At 44.3% G+C, this 17,798-nt stretch overlaps 1 protein-coding gene across 1 annotated transcript in view; it reads left to right on the plus strand.

Annotated features, from left to right (window-relative positions):
- WDR63 (WD repeat domain 63) overlaps window positions 1-16,430 on the plus strand; it is a 72,839-nt gene extending 56,409 nt beyond the window's left edge. The window contains exons 17-22 of the mRNA XM_008064808.2: window positions 2,586-2,649; window positions 6,814-6,944; window positions 9,627-9,831; window positions 11,584-11,675; window positions 13,351-13,473; window positions 16,140-16,430. Coding sequence (XP_008062999.1) covers window positions 2,586-2,649; window positions 6,814-6,944; window positions 9,627-9,831; window positions 11,584-11,675; window positions 13,351-13,473; window positions 16,140-16,283 — 759 coding nt within the window. The 3' untranslated portion in view covers window positions 16,284-16,430. The remainder of the gene's footprint in view (window positions 1-2,585; window positions 2,650-6,813; window positions 6,945-9,626; window positions 9,832-11,583; window positions 11,676-13,350; window positions 13,474-16,139) is intronic.
- Window positions 16,431-17,798: the final 1,368 nt, after the last annotated feature.

Consider the following 17,798-nt stretch of genomic DNA (forward strand, 5'->3'; position numbering starts at 1 on the left):
CCGGGAGCGGCCACTGCAGTCCAGTGTGGGCGACAGCCTGAGACTCCAACTCAAAAAAAAAGAAAAAAAGAAAAGAAAAGAAAGAGCAGGATTTGTCTGGAGATATCAATAATTATTTGGTGCAAGAGAAAAAGCCATGCCTAGGTTGGGGTGCAATATCAAAGAGTCTTTTCTACTGTTTTTAGGTAATTTGAATTTTGTTAGGTAATAGGACACTGCTAAATAGGTATATGTTTTATAACTTGGGCTTCACAGCAAAATTTAAATTTTTTAAATAAATTGTAGTAAAATATATGCAACATAAGATGTATATTCTTGGCTATTTTTAAGTATACAATTCAGTCTTGTGAAGCTTATTATTAACTATTGTTGTGCAGCTGTTGCCAGAACTTTCCACCGTCCCAAACGGGAACTCTGTACCCACTAAACAATAGCTCCCTGTTTCTTTCTTCCCCTAGTCCCTGGCAACCACCTTTCTACTTTCTGCCTCTATGAATCTGACTATTCTAGACTTCACGTAAGTGGAATCATACATATTTGCCTCTTTGTGCACTGAAGCTCTTAAGCAAAGGAAATGACACCATCAGATCAGTTTCAGAAAGATAAATGACTGCAGGATCTTAGAATTTAAAGCATAGCACCGCTTGCTGAAGTGTTTCAGTGGCAACTCAGTGTAATCTGAATGAAATCCAAATGCCTCCTTCATACCAAGGTCAATAAGATTTTGCATAATTTGGCCCCTGCCTATGTCTCCGCCCCCAACCACTCCTACCTTCCTGCCACTTGCTCAGGTCACTCTGCTGTCCTTCTTGTTCTTCTCATGCAAACTCTTTCTTGCCTTTGAAGCCCTTGCCCTGCTTGAAATATCTTCCTTTATCATTCATCAGATCCTTCCTGAGCATTCCATATATGCCAGGCTCCTGGCCCTGGGCATATCTATAGCAGTGAACAAAACAGACAAAATTCCCGGCCCTCATGGGGATGGCGTTGCCTTGGGAGATTCTTCTAGCAACTTTTGACATGGCTGATACATCTACTCTGGCAAGATAGCTCAAGGAAGGCCTCTCTGGGGTCCCAGCTGACTGGCCAGGGTCTCTGAATGGGATGGGGGGGAGTGGAACCTTGGGGGCAGAGCTGCCCGGCAAGGGGTGATTTCAGTGGGTGAGCCCAGAATTGAAGAGGGCCTGGGCAGTGGGGCCACAGATGTCAACACATGGAGGAAGTAGAATGACGTCACAGAATGAGGCAACCAACTGAATGATACAAAGGTTTCCAGCTGATGGTGGATGATATAATGGACACTTGACACATATGTATTAAATTGGTCCAATTATCCCTCTTTGACTTGGTTCAATTTCAGTGTTCCATGTACCACCAGCTATGAGATGCAGAAGTATGAATAACTCTCTTACAGGACTTTGGTGAGGGTTGAGGGTTATACACATAAACCTCTAACAACTCTGGCAAGCACTGAGTGCTCAGGAAATGATAGCTATAAGGGTGATGTGACACACAGCAACAGCTCAGCAAAACATGTCCCGTCTGTCTGTGCCCTTAGATCGTGAGGACCATGAGTGGAGGGAAGGCTTGTCATCAGACTCCAAATGTCCAACACCAAATACAATCCTTGTTTGTTAAGTAAATTCACATGAATAAAAGCACAGCTAGGTGAATGGAGTGGGCCTTATCCCAGGGCGCTTATCCCTCCCTTGCATAAATAGCAAATCAAATGTTTTCTCATCTCCCCACCTTGCCTGTTCTTCCCAATCTGTCCCCTCCTCCGAATCCCCTGAGCTCCTCTTTTTATTCAAACTCCTCTCTGTTTTCCTCTCGCCATCCAGTGAAAAACCACTGGTATTAGGAGACTGCATCAGGGTGACCTTGACCAAGTCACTTAACTTCTCTGAGTCTCAGTTTTCTCATCTGTAGGATGGGCTGTGTGGGACTGACTGTTTTCTGTAAGCCTCTCCCACCTCTATAACTCATGAGTTCGGTCTGTCTTTCCTCTTTTCGGGCTATTTCTTCCTCTTCTTTCACCAGTTCCCTCTGCCCTCCCCTCTCCTTGAAATGACCATAAACTTGGACGATAATATATTTTACTTGCCATTTTATCTGAAGTTTAAGCTCCCTATTGTTAACTTTTAAAATAGCAATTACTACCACATGATGCATTTGTATTCCCTCTTTCTCGATTACTTCACCAATATTTATCAGTATCGACTTTATAACATGCTAAGAACAAATCAGGGAATAAGAGAAACTGATCCCTCCCCTTATGAGTCAATCACAAAAACTTTGGAAACCCAGCAGTTGGACTCTTGTACATAGAGATTATCTGCACAACGGCTGTGTTCTTTGTATCACATGTAGATAAAAACCCAACAGACTCATTGTTTTGTTCAATATAAAATTTAGCAGTAACTTTGAGCCTCTCCCTTCCCCTACTGCATCAAAATATTATTTGGTGAAATTGACCTGTTGCGTTGCATTCGTTTTGGTTACATCTTCTAGTCTTAACACATAGATGTGAGATCTTTGCTTCTTACATCATCACTGTACTCATCAGGAACCTGTATTGTTTTTAGGAAGGCGAGGTGATATATACAGACTGGAAACTGGAAAGAGACCCTGAAACTGGCCGATATACGAGTAAGTTGTGTGGATTGATCTATTATTAATAAGGTGTTCCTTTTAATCTCAACTACTAGGCTGGAAGAAGAATTTCCTCTTTCTTTCTTTTTTTTTTGAGTCAGAGTCTCATTCTTCCGCCCAGGCTGGAGTGCAGTGACACGCTCATGGCCACTGCAGCCTCAACCTCTAGGCTCAGGTGATCCTTCCACTTCAGCCTTTCAAGTAACTGGAATGACAGGTGCATGCCACCATGTCCAGCTAATTTTTTGATATATTGTAGAGACAAGGTCTTGCCATGTTGCCCAGGCTGCTCTCAAACCTGTGAGTACAGGCAATCCTCTCGTCTCCACCTCCCAAAGTGCTGGTATCCCAGGATTACAGGCGCGAGCCACTGTGCCAGGTAAGAATTTCCTCTTTCAAGAAGAAACTTCTAAAAGACAGATTACCCTGCCTGAGAGGTGTGTGAGAAGGAAGGCCAAATCAAACAAACTTTCCAGGTGATACAGGTGGCAAATGCAGGCTGAATGCTGGCCGTGGACATAATCGTGCCATGTGCCCTCTTGTCAAATCAACACATGTCATGTGCTGGGAGCTCCTCCGAGCACCTTCTCTGGATGACTCGTGTAATCCTGACAGCAGCCCTTCAGGGTAGCTACCATCGGTGGCATTGCCAGCATGTGTGCCCAGCCAGAGGCTGTGCTCTTAACCACATTACTGCACTGTATCCAGCACTAGATAATGACTCTGGAAAACTGCTCCTTTGTTTATTTCAATTTTCTTATTGGCCTTGGAGCCTCTAGCAGTCCATTTAATAATTTAAGGACAGCTCCATTCATTGCTGAATGGCTTTAAAGTCTTTCAAAGGACATACGCCCACAAAAGTTAATAGAGGCTAAGAGCATCTACTGTTATCTTACAGTGCAAACGCTTGTTCCTATTGCTGTCACTGGTAATTATTACCATTCTCAGAGGACCCTGTTCACCAGGAGATGGCATCTGGGGATGCCTCACTAACCCTGAGGGCGAAGCTGGGCTCTGAGAATCAGAAGCAGCTGCAAGCGGTCTTATGCTTTACCAGGAATCTTCTAGACGAGCAGTCCCCAACTTTTTTGGCATCAGGGACCAGTTTCGTAGGGGACAATTTTTCCACGGCTAAGACGGCAGTTGGGGAAGGTGGAATCATCAGGCATTAGATTTTCAAAATGAGCCACAACCTAGATCCCTTGCATGCGCAGTTCACAGTAGATCCATGCCCCTATGAGATTCTAATGCCCCCACTGATCTGACAAAACATGGAGTCCTACTTACCTGCAGCTCACCTCCTGCTGTGCGGCTGCCTTCCTAAGCAGCCGAGGACCAGTACAGGTCTGCAGCCCAGGGGTGGGGACCCCTGTTCTAGCTCACCTCAAGTGACCTTAGAAGTATGTCTTCTGTGCTCTTTTCAAAATGGGGATTTGGTGGCAGGAAGATTGGCCCGTTAAAAAAGAAATCCAGCCGGATTCAGTGGCTCAGTCTGTCATCCCAGCACTTTAGGAGACCGAGGCGAGTGGATTGCCTGAGTCCACGGGTTCGAGACCAGCCCAGGCAACTTGGCAAGACCTTGTCTCTACAATAAACCAAAAATTAGCCAGGTGTGGTAGCGCACCTGTAGTTCTGGCTGCTTGGAAGACTGAAGCGGAAGGATCACCAAAGCCCAGCAGGTCAACACTGGGGTGGCCAGAAAAGCTACAATTAAAATTTTACTTATTTAGTTTTACTTAAAATATGTTTTTAACTGTGATACAACACACATAAGCACAAAACTTACCACCTGGGTCATTTTCAAGTATATAATTGGGTAGTGTCAAGTACAATAACGATGAGCCGCCAATCTCCAGAGTTCTTTTCTTCTTACAAACTGAAATGCTGTACTTATTAAACACTAACTCCTCATTTTCCCCTTCCAGCTTGGCAACCACCATTCTACTTTCTGGTTCTATGAACTTGACTATCCTAGGTCCTTCATATAAGTGGAATCTCACAGTATTTGCCTTTTTGTGACTGATATTTCATTTGGCATAAGGTCCACAGGGTTCATCCATGTTGTAGCATGTATCACAATTCCCTTCTTTTCTAAGGCTGAATAATATTCCATTGTATGTATATACCACGCTCTGTGTAATCATTCATCCACCAGTGGACTCGTGGATTGCTTCTGCCTTTTGGCTGTTGCAGATAATGCTGCTATGAACATGGATGGACAAATATCTCTTCAAAACCCTACCTGATAAGCTTCTTGAAGGATTTAGTAGATCTTTTTCTGCCTAATGTCCCAGCAGTGTTGGGCGGGGGAGAAACCCATCCTTCACATAGCTATTAATATGACAAGACTCAGAATAAGTTTGTGGCTTTAGTCTAAAAGAGTGAGACATTGTGGTTTGGCCTCGGCAGCCCAGGCCTGGGGCTCGTGGGTGTGGACAGGTCGGGCCTTGGAGAGACAAACACAAGCAGAATCCTACTATTCTCTGGGTAAAGAGGTCAGAGAATCAGGAGGATCCCAGAGCCTGGGGCTGAAGGGAACTCTTGATCTTGACATCCACACCTGTTTCTCCCTTAGTTTCCCCGGTAGCAACAAATGGAAACTCATGGCTCTTGTCGGAAACCTGGCTGTCAATTTCAGCATCTCACCCCTCGCTCTTCCTGTTCCAGCTGCCTCTAAGTCCTGCCAACTCTAGCTCACAAGTATTTTTTTTTTTTTGAGTTGGAGTCTCACTCTGTCGCCCAGACTGGAGTGCAGTGGCCGCTCCCGGCCACCGCAGCCTTGACCTGCTGGGCTCCGGCGATCCTTCCGCCTCAGCCTTCCAAGGAGCTGGAACTACAGGCGCGCGCTACCACGCCCGGCTCATTTTTTGATTTGTTGTAGAGATGAGGTCTCGCCTGCCCAGGCGGGTCTCGAACCCGCGGGCTCAGGCAATCCGCTCACCTCAGCCTCCCAAGGGTGAGGGATTACAAGTATTTCTTGATTATCGACTCTTCTCTATCATACCTTGATCCCCTCTCACCAGAAGCCCAGCAGCCTCCCAGGGTGTACCCCCTTTGCTTTCATCTCCCGCTAATCTACGCTCCCATAGCAGCCTGGGGAATCTTTTGGAAATGTCCGTCCAATTGTCTCACTCCTAGGCCAAAAGGGCTCATTAAGACACACTACGGGGAGAGGGGGCTTGCTAGAAGCCAAGATCTCACCTGTTCACAATTTACTGCTCACATGTACCCCACAACTCTAAAATTTAAATTGTTTAAATGTAAAAAAGGAATTTGCTGAAACCAAACCAAAACAAAACACTACGCTTAGAACAACGCTAAACTCCTCTACTGCAAAGCGTGCAGATCCCCCAAGTCCCTGTATGTCTCACACTGGAATGACCAGACTCCAGTCCTGTTGCCTTCCTCGGGTGGATCCAGGCACTGATCGCCTCCTCACCAGGACTGTGGCGTGGGTTGTTCCCTCTGTCTGGAATGCTCCTTCACACCCAAATCCTCCATGCTGAACTACTACTCGAGCCTAAATGACCCCTCTTCATAGAAGCCTTTTCTGACCATTCCGTCTACATTACAAATGCTCCTTGTCATTCTTTCTTGCAATATTCTTCCTTCGTGACACTCTTCACGATTTTTAAATTATATACTTTGGGGTGTGTTTACTGAGTATCTGTCTTTCCCACTAGACTGTGAGCTCCTTGAGGGTAAGACCATGTTTGTTTGCGAACTATTGTCCACCCAGCCCCGTACAGTATTTGATAATGCATGTAGACAATCCACAAATGTTTACTAATTGAATGAACTAACAAATGAGCAGATGAGTAAGAGCATGAAGTATTCTTCTGAGCCTGAAAAGTGACCTTGATGGGAAGCTCCCTAGACTTTCCATAAAAAGAGGAGGAGCCATCCCTTGACAGATTTGCTCACCAAAGCTGAACTCTGGTTCTCCACTCCAGGACTCCATTCACGGGGTCCTGTCTGTCCATCGGAGGCCTGTCCATTCTCCACTGCAGGAATGTTATTGCATTGCATTACCACATTATTAAGGATGACATGAAGGCAACCCCCTCGGGTCCCCTCCCACTGTGGGAGCTTTGCTGTCCTCTCAATAAATCCTGCTTTCTAAAAAAAAAAAGGATGTCATGATCTTTTCTGCTCCAACAGGCAAGAAGCCAGTGAGTCTCTATGCCGTCCATGATGGAGCCGTCCACACCATTCAGAGATCACCTTTTTACAACGACATTATTCTCACTGTTGGGGGGTGGAACGTGGCCATCTGGAAAGAAGGTGTCGTGGTAAGTTGCCTGCAAAATAGAGTGGGTGTGCAGTCCTTTGTTATTGAGAAAGACTATAGTAACAACAGCCTGTTCTGATATAACAGTGCCTTTGGGATGCTTTTTAGAGAAATTAGAACAGATGGCCAGGGCTCCAGCTTGTAGCAGAACCACTGTAAGCCTTTTGCAAACACACCCATTTGCTTTTCCTTCCTGAGGGAAAGAAACAATATGTACAAGTTTTCTTGTTCTCGTAAACCTACCAATCTTTTCTTTGGAATGTCTACTGTGGGCAGTTAACTCGACTTGTGTTTTCCCTCCCTTTAAAATACAAGATGGAGCCGGGCTCAGTGGCTCAGCCTGTAATCCCGCACCTTTGGGAGGCTGAGGTGAGTGGATTGCCTGAGCCCGCGGTTCGAGACCCGCCTGGGCAGCGAGACCTCATCTCTACAATAAATCAAAAAATCAGCCAGGTGTGGTAGTACATGCCTGTAATTCTGGCTACTTGGAAGGTGAGGCGGAAGGATCGCCGGAGCCCAGCAGGTCGAGGCTGCGATGGCCGGGAGCGGCCACTGCACTCCAGTCTGGGCGACCGAGTGAGACTCCAACTCAAAAAATAAAAAATAAAAAATAATAAAATACAAGATGAAACTGGGCGCGGTGGCTCATGCCTATAATCCCAGCACTTTGGGAGACCCGGACAGGAGGACTGCTTGAACCCAGGAGTTCAAGATCAGCCTAGGCAACATTGTGAGACCAAAAAAGATTAGCTGGGCATGGCAGCATGCACCTGTAGTTCCAGCTACTCAGGAGGCTGAAGCAGAAGGATCACCTGAGCCCAGGGGATCGAGGCTGCAGTTAGCCTTGATCATGCCACTGCACTCCAGCCTGGGGGACAAAGCGAGACTCTAACTCAAAAAATAATAATAAAATAAAACACAAGATGGAATGCTGGATTCTCTATGAAGTTCAAGGAGAAACACTGGCTCTGTCATCATTGCTTCTGCACCAGGAATACGTTGGCAGGTTCAGAGAGTGACTGAGTAAGCTGAGGGGTACATCACCAGGCAGATCCTAGCCTGTCTGTAGACATGCGTGGGTCCGAGTAGGGCAGCAGCCAGAGTCTGGTCAGGATTAGGAGAGGGGCTAGACCCAGGCAGATAGGATCTAAACTGCCAGAACTAGAAAGATCAATAAAATCCAGTGAAGCAAGGTGTGGGGAAAGGATTACTTTGAGTAGAAGTGTACATTGATACGCCCCTTGGGTGAGCAATTTAAGAAGATTAAGCTGAAATACACACACACACACACACACACACACACAACACATTCTTTTTTTTTATTTTTATTTTTTTGTCAGAGTCTCACTCTGTCGCCCAGGGTAGAGTGCAGTGGCACACTCACGGCCACCGCAGCCTCGACCTACTGGGTTTAGGCAATCCTTCTGCCTCAGCCTTCCAAGTAGCTGGAACCACAGGCACACACCACCACGCCCAGCTAATTTTTTTTTTTTTAATTTATCATAGAGTCAAGGTCTTGTCAAGTTGCCCAGGCTGGTCTCGAACTCCTGGGCCCAGGCAATCCTCTCACCTCAGCCCATATTCTTTAACCAATGGCTCTAACGTACACAATACTCAAAATCATGTATGTGAATATATGTACAAAGGTATCATTGAATGAAATGTAGAAACCACTTAAATGCCCATCAACAAAAGAACGTTTATACCAATGCACATTTGGATGTTTGGATTTTTTTTTTTATAATGAACAAGTTTTGTAGTTAAAGAAAAAGAATTTCAGGAAGATTGTCCAAAGACCAGGCAGGGGTCAGGAATCTGGTTATCCTTTGAAACTGAGGGTGCTGGGAGAAGGGAACCAGAACACGTTTGAAGTGCCATCTCTAAGGAGTCCATGAATGTGACATTCTTCTTTCCCCCAAGAAAGTGTCCTACGCATGTATTAGGAGGTGGGAGACAGTTCTGTGTTTCAGTTTAGTCCCTGAGGATGTCTGCGGATGAATGAGCACACAATGCCAGATGACGCCTTCAGTGAGTAGGAAAAGCACATTCTGATCTTCTCCTGTGAAAACCTCCAAGAGAAGGCAGATTTCTTCATGATAGAGAAAAAGCGAATCTGATCTCATGATGCTGCGGCATTCTAAAATATCTTCCAAATATATTGAGAAGCCTCTGAATGCTCCCAGCTGAAGTTGCTTAATGAGAATTTGCCAATTCTACTGTGGAGTGTCAGCATGCAGTGCACAGCTGGAGATGACAGACTTTTCATTTATTTTCCTGGCTACCAGACCTGTTTCCATGGGAAGTAGATTTATAGCAACATAAAGGTATAAGCAAAATTTCCTTATAATCTCTGCTTATTTAATGTCTACCAATCTCCACAGAAACAGTAATGGTTTTAGAACCAGTTGGGTCATGAGAACCATCAATAGCTCAAACGGAAGATCTGATCTTTTCTAAAAAGCAATGAATGTTTTAAAAAATGGTTTGCGAAAACAAACAGGAAAGAAAAGAGCTGGTGTCATATAAAAACCCTACGACAAGGAGACGTTAAAGACTTCCTAGTGGGCATAATTTGGCTGTTACATGATCATAGCCAGCTGAGTTGTACTTAAAGAAATCATTGGGAAGTTCCCTCAGTAATAACAAAATCTTTTCATTTGTCTTTTTAAAAATTCGTTTAAAGACTGGACCCCTCCTTCAATCATGCTGTGCGCCAAAAAGGTACACCTCGGGGCACTGGTCCCTGACACGGCCTGGAGTTTTCTACATTGGCCGAGAAGATGGATATATCGATATCTGGGACCTTCTGGAGAAAACCCACGAACCAGCCCAGTCACAAAACATTTGCATAACAATGATCACCTACATCAAACCCCAGACCTTTTCTTGTAAGTTAATTCTGATCAGTTGAGCTAAGTCATTTTGGGCAACGCTGAGGCGCTTTGACCTTCATCTGGAAAGTCTCCAGTGGTTTTTCTCAGAGTTTTGTGTTCTTCCCACCCCCTCACTTCTCATTCCTTTCCCTTCATTTCTTTTTCCTTCCCTTCTCTTCTCCTCTCTTCCCTTTCCTTCCCAGCATTCCCCTTCCCTGCCCTTTTCTCTGGCCCTCAAATCTTGGACACAACCCGAGCTCCTCTCACTGTGTTTCTCTGTCAAGAATGAGTTCCGAGACACGGTGAGCGTGTCAAGCACTGGCTGATAGATAGGGTCACACAATGGAAATCCTCCTTCTCACCTTCTCCAGGTCAGACAGGGTGAGCCCTAAATCTTCTCTGCCTTTTGCAGCTTCTTTTCCAGACAGAATACATTTTTTGGTTTTAACTTTTCGTTATAAATCATATTGTTCAATATTAAATCACTTTTATGGTTCTCCCCCAGACAGTATTGAACAAGTCTCTTCATGAGGTCAAACAATTCTATTTAAGTGATAACCTTTAAGTCAATTACAGGATAAAGCAATGTATTTTTTTTTTAAAAAGCATAAATTCAAGCATGTGCCTAAAGAAAAGTGATTTATGTCCTTTGTTCCAATTTTCCTGTTTCACCCAAGCACTTATCTTGAGTCAGACTCACTCTGTCGCCCAGACTGGAGGGTAGTGGCCCAATCACTACAGGAACTTGTCACCGTGCCCGGCTAATTTAAAATATATATATTATATATATTTGTTTATTATTTTTTTGTAGAGGCAAAGTCTCACTATGTCGCCTAGGCTGGTCTCGAACTCCTGGACTCAAGCAATCCTCTCTCCTCAGCCTCCCAAAGTGCTGTGATTACAGGAGTGAGCCACGGCACCCAACCTCAAGGAGCACTTTTTACATAAACTCAATACATTTGTCTCTTTCCAAAACAGTCTCCCTTTGTTTCCAAAGGTGTGCAGGCATAAAATGATCTTTTTATCCATTTCTCTAGAGCTCAGAAACACACAAGTGTCACAGGTTGTTCCTACTCAGCAATATGTATCACCAAAGTGTGTATCCCCATCTTTGGGACAGAACATTGCTTTTGTACACCTTCAGGGATTATGAGTCCAGGATTTAGAAATTTGAACCAGACCTCCTGAAAATGAGAAAGGAAAAAAAAAAAAACCCACCCTGATGAGACAGAAAATGTAAATCCTCAAACACTTTGTGTATTATACCTATTTTAAATGCTCAAAGGAAGCAATTTGTTTTCCTAATAAGAACTGTGGTTCTGGCTATGTCTTTAAAATTCTTCTGGATCACAGCACCTGTCAGCCCTTACTGTGTCTGGTGAAATTGTACTTCATGACTTTGCTTTGAAAATCTTTCCCTGTGCTGTTGCTGCTGTCTTCTTAAGTCTCTCAGGGGGCCCAACCACAGAGCGAGCAGGCCAACCTCAGCTGGGCGCCCCGCTCCTGTAGGCCCCAGAAAAGCAAGATCCAGGCAGCAGGGTGGCTGACAGAGGCCCAGAGTCTTAGCTTTCATTTTATCAACTGGAAAAAATGACTTTCACATGTTTCTATGGGCCAGCCAGGAGCTTCCGATGGAAATGCCAAGACCACTGTAACCACTTGGTCCTTCGGGTAACCACAGAACAAAAACACATTTCATGTTTAACCTCTTGAGATGGCTTTCTGTTGGCTGAATTTCCCCCTCCACCCTTTTTTTTTATCCTTCAGCTAAGCAACAATTTATAGCCGTAGCTGATTATTATGGAACACTGCATATATTAGAAATTCCTTGGACGTTAAGCCACCCTTCTACCAATGAGGTGAGTAACTTTTGGCTTTGAGGATTCGGTGACCCGATATTGCTGGGGCATATCTCAAAGGTGTGTTAGAAATGACAGCATTTTTGCTCTATAAGGGAACAAAAGACTCATGTGGACAAAAATAAGAGGGTGTATTTCTGTTGTATGAGTTCAGTAGTTTGAAGCTCAAAAATAAAAAATAAAGCCAAACATGAGGGGGAGGGAAGCCAAGTCAATGAAGTCCAGATTCTGAAGGAATAATTGATTTGGGGATTCATAATCATAAAATGTTTTTTTCCAGATATAAGTGTGGGAGGTTTGGTTCCATGATACTCTTTCCCTGGGGGCCCAGTTGACATTTGTATGCACCTCCCCACCATCCACCCACCACTTCCTCCCCCAACTTGGTGTATTGCAGGCAGTACATTGGCACACACCCCACCCTATACCCACCACCTGTGTTTCAAACAATGTTAATAATGAGGTTTTGAGAAGATCAATGGGGCTGGGCGTGGTGGCTCACGCCTGTAATTCCAGCACTTTGGGAGGCCAAGGAGGGAGGATTGTTTGAGCCCAGGAGTTCTAGATCAGACTGGGCAACATATCAGGACCTCATCTCTACAAAAAAATCAAAAGAGTCGCTGGGCATGGTGGTGCATGTCTTTTGTCCCAGCTACTCAGGAGGCTGAGGCAAGAGGATCGCTTGAGCCTAGGAGTTGAAGACAATAGTGAGCCTAGATTATGCCACTGCCCTCTAGCCTGGACAAGAAAGCGAGATTCCAATTTAAACAACAACAACAACAACAAAAATTCAGTGAAAAGAACTTCAGAAATATATATACAATGAACAGTAAATAAATAGGCTGCAATCTGCTGTAAGTTCCAACAATATCAGCCTAGTGACTGGCAGGCAAAAAGCTTTCTCTTCCCTGGTTACCTTCCCTGAGATCTCTGCTGACTTTCCTGCTTCTGTTATTATCCCTACGAGCTTAGTCCTCTAGGGAACTAGGAACTCAACTCAGTTCTGCTTCAATCTCCTTTAGGGTCTTTATTGATATCCTCATCTGGGTTTTCCACGTTTGGTTGATGATATAAAACCTCCTGCAGTCTCAGAAGTGAGAAGGAAGAAAAGGGGGAGAAAAGCAATTCCTGGCCAGGCGCAGTGGCTCACGCCTATAATCCCAGCACTTTGGGAGGCCAAGGTGAGGGGATTGCCTGAGCCCACGGGTTCGAGACCAGCCTGGGCAACTTGGCGAGACCTCATCTCTACAATAAATCACCAAAAATTAGATGGGTGTTATGGCACATGCCTGTTGTTCCAGCTACTTGGACAGTTGAGACAGAAGAATCACCTGAGCCCAGCAGGTCGAGGCTACGGTGGCCGTGAGCCTGCCACTGCACTCCAGCCTGGGCAACAGAGTGAGACTGTAGCCCCCTGAATTGAGCTAGCTCCTCTGGTAGTGGGTCTGTGGGCACAATTTCTAAATTATATTCACCTAAAAGATTTGAGGTATCTCAAAGTAGATCATGGACATGAAGGCTAGGTAGATGATCACTAGGTAATGATCACACAGAGCAGGGAGGCAGATTAGGTAGGAATCTGCCCACTTACAAGCTGCAGGAATTCTAACAGAGGCTTGCGAAGGATGTAGGGGCTTCTTGTGGATTACCTCTCAGGAGCCTCTGTTTCTAACAGGTATCAAGTGTTAACCACTACTTTGAAAGAGAAGTAAAGCATCTGGAATACGTACTACAGCGCAAGATGATACGTGAGAAAGAAAAGAAAGAAATGGAGCTGGAAATGGAGAAGAAAAAAGTTGTAAGTTAAATTTCAGAAATGAAGTCTGCTTTCCTCTAGCAGCAGCGGAATTGTGTGTGTTTGGTTTATTCCACAGTTGCCATAGGGAAGCTAGACCTTTACACATTCTTCTCTCGTTCTCATGAGAGTCAAGAAGGCACTTCTCTGATTTCCTAGCTGACTATGAGTGAGAACTGCCAGCTGGACACGAAAAGAGATTCTGACCAATTGAAGTTTCTGAAATTTTCTATCATTACAATGCCCTTTACATAGACACAATGATTCCAAATGTGAGTGCTTTCATTAGACAGAGTCTTAACATCTGATGAATAATGCATTAAAACAGACATGGGGAAAAGGAGCTGAATACAGAATCCAGGCAGCTGGGCTCAAATCCCAACCCCGCCACTTGCTAGCCATGAGATCTGAGCGAGGCTTTCATCTCTGCCGACTCTGCCGAGTTATCTCATCATGAGCAAGATAACTAATAATTACCTTTTAAGATTACTGTAAGGCTTTCAGTTAAATAACCTGACAAATAGTAAACTTTCAGTCAATGGGAGTCGTTATAACTGTATCGATGGATGGATGGATGGATGGATGGATGGATAGATAGATAGATAGATAGATACATAGATAGATAGATAGATAGACAGATAGATAGATAGATATAGATAGCCAGGCACAGTGGTTCATGCTTGTAATCCCAGCACAAGAGGATTACCTGAGCCCAGGGGTTAGAAATCAGCCTGAGCAACTTGGCAAGACCTCGTCTCTACAATAAATAAATTTTAAAAATTACCTGGGTATGGTGGTACACACCTGTAGTTCCAGCTACTTGGAAAGCTGAGGTGGAAGGATCATCCGAGCCTAGCAGATCGAGGCTGCAGTAGCTGTAAACTTGCCACTGCACTCCAACCTGGGTGACAGAGTAAGACTCCAATTATTAAAAAAAAAAGATAGAAGATGATAGATCGATACATAGATAGAGATATAAATAGAAGATAGATAGATGGATAGATGGATGATTGATAGATATGCTGCATATGAGAAAGAGAGAGACAGAAACAGAAAGAGAGATGAATGTTGCTATATATACGATGTCTTGGCACTGTGAAGCTTGAAACAGAAGAGCTTGGTACAGGATACATCCATTCTAAGCTCTGCTAAAAAGGAACCTAAGCTCCACAGCCCTCGCCTTCCTCTTGCTCAGCCTGTCCCTGTGTGGTATGAACTCTGCACCTCCGACGGGCTTCCCTTCCCCCCAGATTTGGGGCTTTTAAACATTCTGTGAATTTGGCTCGACTCTCCCTCTCACTTGAGGTTATTTCAGTCTATATTTCTTCTTCTCTCTTGCTCGTTCTCTCCCACTCACTTGTCACCAGCAGTGTCATACTTGACCCCATGTGGAAGTTCCTTATTGTCAATTCCATCCTCCAACATAACTATTCATGCAAAACCCTCAGACTCAATTAAAAGAACCGGGATGTGGAGCTATTTTAACATACTGCATTAGCACATAGGTTAACATCATCACATATTGACAGGTACCGGTTAATGCAATAAAAGCAGAGGATCTCACTTCAGAAACACTGTTTAGTAATGACAAGCATAAAAAACAATGCCTCTATCTATCTATCTATCCATCCTAATTAGCTTTATCAGTGGGAGCAAGTATAATTATAGGGAATCCCAAAATAATTTGCATGTGAAATACTTTTTAAGCACCTGAATGTTATAATAATCATATCTTAAAACTGCGTTTTTTAGTTTCCAAAACTTTTCCAGCTTCTTGTACCTTCACTTCCATTTGACGTAGTACCCTCTCTTAAGCAGAGTTACCACTTCTCCAATTTTCTCTGGAACTAGATTGTGGGTAGATATGTGAATGAATGCTCACGTTTCCTCTATTACACTGAGAACATGCAAAAGTTCACTAAGGAAAAACAATTAATGTTAGTCAGAAATGTCTCCTGCTAAGCAACTGCTGATAACAAGGGGCACAGAAACAAAAACTGTCACAGCCTCAGAGGATTGCAGGGGGGATTACATGAGTTAAAATGCAGATGACCCTGAGCCAGTAACTGGCACACAGAAAGTGCTGGGACGTGTTCACTGTTCGTGTTAGTACAGAGGTCAGGGAACGCTCGCACATGCGTCCAGCGAGGCTGGTCTTTGTGAGCTCCCAGCAGGCACCAGGGTGAGGCCCTATGCCTCAACCTAGATTCCAGGAAAGTTGCACCCCGTCTCTTTGCAAACATCAAGTCTGGATACAGCTCACTCCTTAAGGCATAATAGCCATTATAGCTCTAATAGCATATGAAATAGAAATTTTCCTAATGGGAATTGCAGCTGGAGACCCACACTAGGGAAAGCAGCACTGCTGTGTGACCCACGAGCTCTGCCATCTAAGTGGGACTTGGGCGGGGGAGTGTCAAAAGAATTCTGCAGCTTTCAGGTGATCACTCACCCTCCAGACTCCATAGGGAGGCGAGAGGCATGGTGCAGAAGACTGGAAGAGGGGATTTTTTTTTTTTTTTTTTAAGAGAGAAGGCTTGGAGGGCCATGTCCTCCCCACCCCCCTCCCTCCCCTTCCAGCTGGGTCAACTGTTCACGACTTCTCATCCTTGGGTGTTTTTTTCATCAGCGTTATATAGGGATGTTTTGCTTTTGTTTGTTTCCTCTAGAAAACGTATCAGAAGTCAAAAGAACAAATGGAGGCTGAAATGAGAATGGACTACGAGAGTTATTTGGAACTGGAAAGAAGTGTCCTCATCAATCTTGGCCTAATCAAAGTCACAGAGATGCTGTCATACATGGACATGATGTAGAAAGGATTCCTTGAGGGGTGTTTTGAAGGCTTTGTGGAACTTTCCTCTTTTGATGTAGTGTTTCTAAGTAAGGTTAACTAGCAAACAAAATACATAGGCTTATTTACAAATATAGGCTTTTATTTCACTGCTATTAAAACTTCTGAACTGTGCTTGTTTCGGCAACACGTATACTAAAAGTGGAACTGATACAGAGAAGATTAGCATGGCCCCTGCACAAGGATGACACGCAAAATTCGTGAAGTGTTCCATATTTTTTAAAAAACTTTTGAACTATAACAATAGGATCTATTTTCATTTTTATACTGAATATGTACTGAATTTTGTACTGAATACAAACGTTTTCAGCAGCAAAATTATTTTCCTATTGTAATAGAGAACTTTGGGCATTTCCTCCACCACAGTCCTTCTGTCCACGCAGAGACCCAAATCCCAGGCAGCAGGGGAATCAAACTTCACTCCTGCTTGTCAGCTTGTTTCTGCCTACCTCTCCAAAGAGTGCCTCCCCGGGGCCACCGCACAAATTGTAGGGCCATGCGCTAACCAAAATTTGCTAACAGCAAATCCAATTCAGAAATAGGCATATTTTTAAAAGTACAGCACATGAAGACCAAGTTGAGTTTATCCAGGAAATAGGTTAATTTAGCAGTAGAAAATAGGCCAAGTTCAGTGGCTCATGCCTGTAATCCCAGCACTTTGGGAGGCCAAGGCAGGAGGATCACTTGAAGCTAGGAGTTCAAAATCAGCCTGGGCAACATAGTGAGACCCTCATCTCTCCAAAAAATGATTTTTAAAAATTAGTCAGGCGTGGTAGCATATGCCTGTATTCCCAGCTACTTGAGAGGATCGCTTGAGCCCAGGATGTCAAGGCTGCGGGGAGCTGTGATCATGTCATTGCACTCCAGCCTGGGCAACCGAGTGAGACCCTGTCTTTAATAGTAAAAAGAAGTGGGAAATAAATCAGTGACTGATTAAAGGAGAGAAATTATGATGCCCAATAGAAGCAGAAAAACACTGTATAAAATTCAACATCCGTTGATGGTAACAACAACAACCAATTCTTAGCACCTACAAAAAGAACTTCCTTAACCTAATGAAGAGCATGAAAACAATACCACGGCTGACACATCGTACCTAATGGTGAAAAGTGAAAGCTTTCTTCTGAGATGTGGACCATAGGGTCCTTTAGTCAGTGTGGGGGTTTAACGCACAGGCACAAAAAGACAGCAACAGCACGTGAAACTAGCCACATTGCAGACCAGCTTGGGGCCAGATGACAAAGGCCCCCAAAAAACAAGCTAAGGAAGCTGGATTATGGTTTACGGGCACGACAAGGGAGGTTGAAAAGGAAGATGACAGGAGGGGCTTCATTTCGGAAGATAAGGAATGGATTTGAGTGGGGAGAGTCTGATGGCAGGAATCCTATTAGGAGGCGGTAGTCATAGCTCATGGTTAAGCTTTGGGATGCTCTGTCCTAAATCTGAGTGTGAATATGGAAACGAATGGCTGACTGGA

Source organism: Carlito syrichta, unplaced genomic scaffold (assembly GCF_000164805.1).
Source record: "Carlito syrichta isolate Samal-C Ts95f unplaced genomic scaffold, Tarsius_syrichta-2.0.1 Scaffold308051, whole genome shotgun sequence".
NCBI lineage: Eukaryota > Metazoa > Chordata > Mammalia > Primates > Tarsiidae > Carlito > Carlito syrichta.